This window comes from Eurypyga helias, unplaced genomic scaffold (assembly GCF_000690775.1).
Source record: "Eurypyga helias isolate BGI_N326 unplaced genomic scaffold, ASM69077v1 scaffold40026, whole genome shotgun sequence".
NCBI lineage: Eukaryota > Metazoa > Chordata > Aves > Eurypygiformes > Eurypygidae > Eurypyga > Eurypyga helias.
In genome coordinates, this window is record NW_010259449.1 from 1 (window position 1) to 7,693 (window position 7,693).

The following is a 7,693-nucleotide window of genomic DNA, read 5'->3' on the forward strand; positions in this document are numbered from 1 at the left end:
CCCGGGAGGCTGGGGCACGGGGGTGCCGGGGGTGCTGTTGCCCCGCGGGCTCGGGTGGGATGCTGCCCCGAAGCGTGGAGGGACGGCGCCCTGCTCGCTTTGGGAAGTGCCGCCCCACGGGGTTCACCCGCCTGGAGGAAGCAAGTCCGTGGGGATGGATGTGGAGGCGTGAGGTTTGGGCTCCCACCTTGCTGGGGTACTGGGGGGGGCAAGGATGCTGCACCAGGCTCTCCCTCGCGCCCCTTTTCTGTCCTTTCCCTGTGTAACTTTTCCATCCTTCCCTCCGCATTCTCATTCTTCCAGCACAGCGATAGGATATATTCAGTTTAAAAATAGGACTGAGGCTGACATTCCCTTGAGAGAAAGCTGTGCTAACTCACGGCTTATCCTTTGGGTCGGAGTTGCCGTGATATCCTGTTAGAGGGAATGAAATGGCAGGCGAGGATGAAAAATCACTTAAAGAGCCTGAGGGCTTGGGCCTGAGGTGACCCTGGCAGCAAGCGTGGCTTCAGCTGTCGGATGCACTCACGGAGCATCTGGCCTGGATCTGATAATTTGGGCCCTGGTCTGTGCCGTGGCACCGTGGAGGAGGGCAGCTCGTGGGCAGGGATGCTTGGAGGCCGGACACCCTCTCTGGGGATTCGAGGAGCACTGCGGGTGCATGGCCAGGAGGGACTTAGGGGCTGCAAAGGGGATGGGTGGGAAAATGGAGCATCCATGCCAGGACCGTTTTGGGCGGTGTGAGTTTGGAGGGGCTGCCTGCGCCGCATCCGACCCTGTCCTGCAGCGGCATGGCAGAGGGGCTCTCCCCCGTGAGACGTGCACAGCTTTTGATGCCACAGCTGTCTCACAGGGACTTGTATGATGTGAAGTTCCTCTTTAATCCGAGATTTTCTCCCTGGAAAGGTGACAGTGGCACTGGCTCCGCACTTTGGAGCGGAGCTAGCCCTGGCGGGAGGTGGTAGGGAGGCTATGCTGGGGGGTTGCCCCGATGAGCTGTCCCCCATAGGGAAAAAGTCAGCTTTTGGCAGGGAAACCCCAGCTTGGGCTGCTGGGTAACTGGTCTTGATCCAGGGCACCCCAATAACTGGGAGTATGTCTCCCAGCCAGCATGGCCACCACCCTCTCCCCAAAGGCCAGCAGGTTTTGCTTTACCCTCGAGGACAGGGAGTGTGCTGGAGAGGGTACATCCTTGCTGCAGTGGGGCGGCACAACCCCATCCTCTTGGCAATCGCTACCTCTGGGGCATGTGGGGTGAGGAGGGGCGGCCCACCAGCCCCCTAAAGTGCCCCCCAAGCTCTTGGTGCCGGGATCTGGACGCCTCCGGGAGCTGCGCTTCCTCCTTAAAATAAACATGGGAAGTGGTGATCTGATCCCTCGGCCTTGGGGATTTAACAGCGGCTTCATATTTGCTCTTGGCACGTTAATCCACGCGGCCCTTCACTGGGGCTAGGCGAGATGCTCCCATGGGCTCCTTCCTTCGGGGCAGCTGAGACCCCCCTGGGGCCACTGAGTCCCAGCGGGACCACCCCGGGACTGCAGCCGGGGGTAGTGATGCTTTTTTCCCAGGGTGGGAAGGGCACAGTGGGGATGTGGTGTTTACCCCAGTTCCCTCTGGCTGGCAGGGGCATCGGGGGGGATGCCTGACCCCTCCTGCCACCACTCTGAGTCGGTGCTGTTGCTGAACGATGCGCGGGGGTAGATGATGTTTGTAAGATGAGTTGTAGGTCACGCGTGTCCCGCTGGGGGCCAGAGCCCCATCCTGCTCAGAAAATACCCGTTTGAGGGGAAAACGGCTTGTTTTCTCATGGCTCCCTGTTCTCCTAGTCCTTCTGTGAGGAAGGGTCTAAGAAACCATTATGACTACTTTTAGCCTCAACTGGTGTGTGTGACACCTTTATTTCCAGAGTCTGGCGTGCACAGGAGAAGGATGAGCAAGGCTGATCTCAGCAGCCTGGCTGTAGGCACCAGGGGCTTTTCTCACCCTTGAGAGGGATTTCCCCGGGGGTGGACTTGCTCTGTTGTAGCTGAGTCAGTAATTGTCCTCTAAAATGCTGCTTTTTAAAGAAAACCCCACCAACCGGTAGTCATCCCGGAGTCGATGCAGGTCCCCCTGCACAGAGGAGGAGCGCTGCATGGAGCCAGGCAGCCAGGAGCAGGAGGAGCAGGGTCATGTGGAGACGAAATGCAAACCCATGAGACTGATTATTCTTTTTTTTTTCTTTGTCACACCGATGTGAAAAGAATTGTGATTTATTTTGGGATTTCTGTCATCCTAGGTATTTTGGAAATATTTGCTGTGTCTCAGGGGATTGTAGGAATACGAGGAGTTTTCAGCAACAAATTTTTAGCGATGTCAAAAAAAGGAAAACTCCATGCAAGTGTAAGTAAACCCCCTGCTTATCAGTATGTATTGTTTATTAAAGGCCTTGTGACACCTTCACGTGCACGTGGCAGTGATGCTCCCGGGCAGGGCCCCGGTGTGCTGAGCCCCTTTGGCTACCAGGAGGGTTCCGCACTGGGTGGCATCAGCATCGCACAGACAGATAGGGGACAGGAGGAGCCAAAAACCCCAAAGCCCATACCCCTACTTACTGCATTTAACCAAGAAAAATGCCTTTTAAAAAAAATTTTTCCCCTCCAGTTGGGTATTTGCATCAAAAGGACTTGTTCTTTGAACACTGCCAGTTTATTTTTAGCAACTTCTGCAGCAGATCGCGCAGACGGTTTTAGCCAAATGTCTCCTGGAGAGCGGCATGCGTGGTGCCGGGAGCCTGCCTGCGCCCATGCATGTGCGAGGAAGGGGCTGTGACCCTGGAGTTTTGGCTGGGTTCGCCCATGGGGAGGAGACATCCCATGGTGAGAGCGTGCGGCTGCGCACAGGGTTTTGGGCAGGTGAGGTCCGGCTCGTGTGGGAACATTGCATCTAGAGCAGAAAAATCCCAGTAACTCTTGGTTCTGCAGGCTGTTTTCCTGAAGGTTGGGGTTTCCTGCAGGTGTAATTGTGGTTATTGAATCAAATGAATCCTATAAGTAGATTTAATTTGTTTTTTCAACTTCAAGATGCTGCTTCTTAATTTTTTCCTGTTGGTTCTAGAGATCATTTGTTTAAATTAAAATAAGTACTGTGCTTACATGAAACTAATAATATTTTTAAAGGTGTGTATAAATGCAACACCCAGAGGGGCATTTTTAGCATAGCATCTTGGATGACCTGTTGCCCTAGTTTGTTCCCAGGGAGCCTGTTGACGGCCAATAGCCTGGAAAAGGCAAAAGCCAATTGGCTGTCCTGTGGTTACGAGCCTCATGGTCACAAAGTGGATGTTACTACGGGCTTACGCTGCCCAAGCCCGCAGATTGCCTTCAGGTGAGATTTATGAACTAGTCTCTCTCTCCCTTGAGTCTTACTGGAGTGTCGCTCCTGAAGTCTAATGATGCTTAAAGGGTGAGCACATGGTTGCTTATTTTAGGAAACAAAGTAGGAGCGGGAACAGCATCTAGGGGAAAAGGGAAATGGCTGCATGGAGGAAAACACGAGGGAAGGAGTGGGGCAGGAAACAGGCAGAGCAGGAGGGGAGCAATGGAAACGTAAAGGAAGGAGAGCGAAGCAGGCGGAGCATGATCCCCAGACCCTCCAGAGCCTCCTCTCCCTCCTGGCGTACAATGGGCCTCTTATTTGAGATGAAGCCTTGATTTATGCCCTGGCACAGGCAGAAATTAAATCAAACCTCATCGGTGTATGGTTAATTGTCAGCACACAAAGGGCAGTGCTGGAGAGGGACCTCAATTAGGCGGGTCAGAGCAGGGGGTGAAGACACACGATGCCCCGTGCGGATGAAAGCCGCGAATTTGTAGAAACTTGACCCAAATGTCTAAAGATTGCTGGGCTAAATAACGCCGATAATGCAAACCCGGCATCTGTTGTTCTTTCCTGCCTTGGCAGGATAAAGTTATTTCATGGCCTAATGAGTTTTGAGCAGTACAAAGCGCGCCCTGCGCCCGTCACTCAGGACAGCGCTTTGATATGGGAGTCACGCCGGTGACTTTGTGCTGAACTACAGATAAAAGTCATTCCTGCAGGGATTCAGACTCCTTCGAAACCAGCTCTCGGGGCCCGGCTTTATCCCAGCTCGATGCTTTACAGCAGCCCTTTTTTGATGGCAACTTAATTAAATTACCAAGCAGTTTGTTTTTGGAGGCACGCGCTTCAGAAAATGACAGTAATCCCGGCAATTATCAGTTGCACGCACAGATGGCTTTTTCCTCGTTGTTAAATCCTTGGTCCCCTGTTTGTACATTTTTGGCATGGAACGAGCAGGAGGGGGTTTGGTGCTGGTCTCGGCAGGGGCCGGCATGAACCCCAGTGGAGAGGTTTGCCTGCAGTGGGCTCAGGTAATTCTCCTTTCTCAGAAGTTGTTCTGAGTTGAGCAAATGCCACTTTCCTCACTGGAGCAAATCTCATTTGAGTTGGACTTTGAACAGACTTCAGGATTGCTCTTCATGACTGTCTCTGGAGCTGCTGCAGAGCAAATCCGATGGCCAGTCAGCGTGCCGTGGCTGCACCATCTGCCCTGTGCCATGAAAAATGCCTTTCCCCTGGCTGAAATTGTGCGGTTGCTGAGCTGCGAGGCTGGGACTCAGGGAAGCCTGTCAGAGTGAGGGTGCTGATGTGCTTCCTGGGGCAGTTTGCCGCCTAGGGATGAGGGTTTCCCTCCATGCCTGCTGGCTGAGGGTTTACTCCTTCCCCACACCGCCGGCGGGAGCAGCCCACAGCATCCCTCCGTGTCCAGGGCTGGGGATCCCTCCCACATCCCCAAATCCCACTTTGGAGGGGATGCTATTTCGACTCTTAGGGAGCAGTTCTTCCAAAACCATTTTACGCAGGAGCTTTTCCTGTGATGCTTTAGATGGGGAGCCAGGCAGCCCTCTTATTACCACCTCCCTTTGTGGGGTGACCCAAAAATGCTGGGCCAGATTGGAAATGCTGATTCAGCTTACCCACAAGCAAAGCAGCATCGGGATTACTTGTCTGTACAGGGATACGTATGAGCAGGGGTACCAGCTTCTCTCTATTCACAGCAGCGCTTGAAAGCTTGGGGAGCCAGTTTCAGTGCTGTATCCTCGGCCACGGCCAGCCTGGATGCCTGGAGCAGGGCAGCCAACTTTTGTCTCCTACACCAAAAAAGCCTGCTCTTGCCATTTTCCCAAATCCCACTGGGAAACACTGGGGCTGAGCACCCTTTCAGGCTTGCGTTGGTGCCTCAGTCAACCCTAAAACCTCCCTGTGCAAAGGCTGATGTGGGGGTCTCGCCCAAGCACTGCTGCGTGTGCCGGGCCTTCAGAGAGCAACGAGGGGTGCGCAAAGCCTTGCCTCGGGAGGGTGAATACTCATGCCTAGGCGATACAGCATCGGGGATGTATGAAAGACGGGGAAAGCAAAAATGAGTCATCAAGGTGACATTTCGTTCAAGCGAAGAGCAAAAGGAGACTTAATTCAAAGTGCTATGAGGAAAAAAATGCATGGCAGGCCGAGGACTCTGTCACTCGTAGGACTCAGCTTCTCTGGTTAAATCAGTATAAAAATGGTCCCAGCTGGTTGGTCCTACTGTGTGGTTATAAAGCACTGCTTGGGGGTTTTGTCCTGTTCTCCATTGCGGGGGGTTTGAAGCTCGAGACCTCAGCATCCCTTTCGTATCAATAGTTTTGAAGTGTGGCTTTGCAATCAGGCCGTGGTGCCCCAGGCATGGCCCGAGAAGCTGTCAGGGCACCAGGTACCATGCCCATGATCAGATTAAAGCATGGCATGGAATTTTGGACGGGCTGCTGGAGGCTGCAGCCAGGTGTCCCAGGGCCGTGGGGTGTTAAGGGTCTATTTTTGTATTTCTGCATGCGTTTTTTTCCTCCCCCCACCTGACAACAGCAAGGAGCTCTTGGGCAATGGGAAGCCTTTCCTCCTGGACATCTGGGAGCCAGTGCATCCGCCTTGCTTATAGGAGACGATGGTCTTGGGCAGCAAGTAATTTCTTCAGGTTATCAAGGGACTAAATGCCCTGAGTTCATTTAAGAAGAAGAAGAAGAAGAAAAATCCAATACAATCAAAGCCATGTTCAGTGAAGCAATGAAAATCTGCATGCAAATTGCCTTTCCAGATTATTAAGCGATGCTTCAGTGCCCAACTGAGGGGTACGAGGGTGGGAATGGAGATGGAGCAGACACTCAATGCCAGGGTCCTTGGCGGGGCTGCAGCAAAGAGCCACATCCTCCTTCCTGTCAGTGGGAAAAGTGGGAGGGCTGCTGGAGTGGGAGGGAAGGGTGCTGCTGGGGTAGGCCAAGCATGTTTTTTTCCAAGAAAGTCCAAAATTGAGTGGCAAGCAGCTACTGAAAATATCTGTGTTGGAGGTTTTCCAAATTGCTGGGTACCCAGTAGCTTCGGTATGGGTTTCCCAGGTGCCCCGTGTTGCTGCTTGTCCCTTTGGACCAGATTTGGGGAGACTTAAAAACCCAACAAGCACCATGGGGCAGGAGATGGGTAAAATTAGCCCTTTGCTAACAGTGCCCTTGGCTCTCTCCCTGCAGGCCCGGTTCACGGTGGACTGCCAGTTTCGGGAGCGCTTCCAGGAGAACAGCTACAACACCTACGCCTCGGTGGTCCACCGCAGCCCGCGCTCGGGTCGCCAGTGGTACGTGGCGCTCAACAAGCGGGGCAAAGCCAAGCGGGGCTGCAGCCCCCGTGCCCGGCCTCAACACGTCTCCACACACTTCCTCCCCCGCTTTCGGCAGCCCCAGCCCCCCGAGCTCGCCTTCACCGTCACCCTCCCTGAAAAGAAGCCCGTGCCGCCACCAAAACCGAAGGTCGCCCCCTCCCCACCTCGGAAAAACCCCAGCCCCGTCAAGTACCGGCTGAAGTTTCGCTTTGGGTAGCGTGCCATGGCAGGGATGCTGGCGTGGGAGAGACGGGCGCCTGGGCGGCTTTTTGGGGCAGGACCTGTGGGAGACCTGTGTCCCCCCCTTGCTCCCCGGACAGACGCGGGGAGGCTCTGGGGAGCCGTGTTGGGCTGAGGGTCTTCTCTTCACCCTGCAAACTGATGGCATCCTGGGACATGTGTGCTGGGATGACGTAACTTGAGCTTTCCAAAGAGTATTCCTGTGGTGAACAGAAAACACTTGATGGACTTCGGGTTAATTTCTGTGGTTGAAAGAAGCAGAAAGGTACCTCGATGGCAAACATATTTTCTTACCTTATTTTCACTAGTGACTTTTCTGACAATCATTTTCATACAAGAGATGTGTTCAGAGCCAACCTATTAAATGCCTTTTTTTTTGCTTTTTAAATTTTTTTTGCATTTCCTTTTCGCTGCACTTTTCTCCTCTGACCATACCTCAGACAGCATATATCCAGGTCTGCCCTTTCCCCTCCTCTTACGAACCAGTTCCTCCCTTACACAACAAGACCAAGCCCAGTGAATTCATTCATCTTATCTGTGGTGCAAGGGGCTCTTAAAACTCTTCGGTGGCAATAATAGATATACATATATATTTTTTAAGGGTTACAGGCTTCAGGAGGGTGGCTGTTTGCTGCCCCGCTCCTGGTGGCATCTCTCATTCTTCCCTGGACAGCTGGAGGAGCGAGTCTCCTCCTGTCCATCAAAGTATGGCTTCAATGTCTGTGTTTAAAATACCTCTGCCCCGGCCT

General features: G+C 53.4%; 1 protein-coding gene across 1 annotated transcript; it reads left to right on the top strand.

Moving 5' to 3' along the window:
• Positions 1-2,278: 2,278 nt before the first annotated feature.
• LOC104511874 (fibroblast growth factor 5-like) lies at positions 2,279-6,921 on the top strand. Its single transcript, XM_010154658.1, has 2 exons — positions 2,279-2,383; positions 6,577-6,921. Exons 1-2 carry the CDS (start codon positions 2,354-2,356, stop codon positions 6,919-6,921), a joined length of 375 nt encoding a protein of 124 aa, XP_010152960.1. The 5' UTR covers positions 2,279-2,353.
• Positions 6,922-7,693: the final 772 nt, after the last annotated feature.

Bases quoted from the DNA above. Each gene is read 5' to 3' on its own strand.
- LOC104511874 (XM_010154658.1), top strand. From the start codon at position 2,354: ATGTCAAAAAAAGGAAAACTCCATGCAAGT. The intron at 2,384-6,576 runs GTAAGTAAACCC...CTCTCCCTGCAG, and splicing joins AAGGAAAACTCCATGCAAGT to GCCCGGTTCACGGTGGACTG.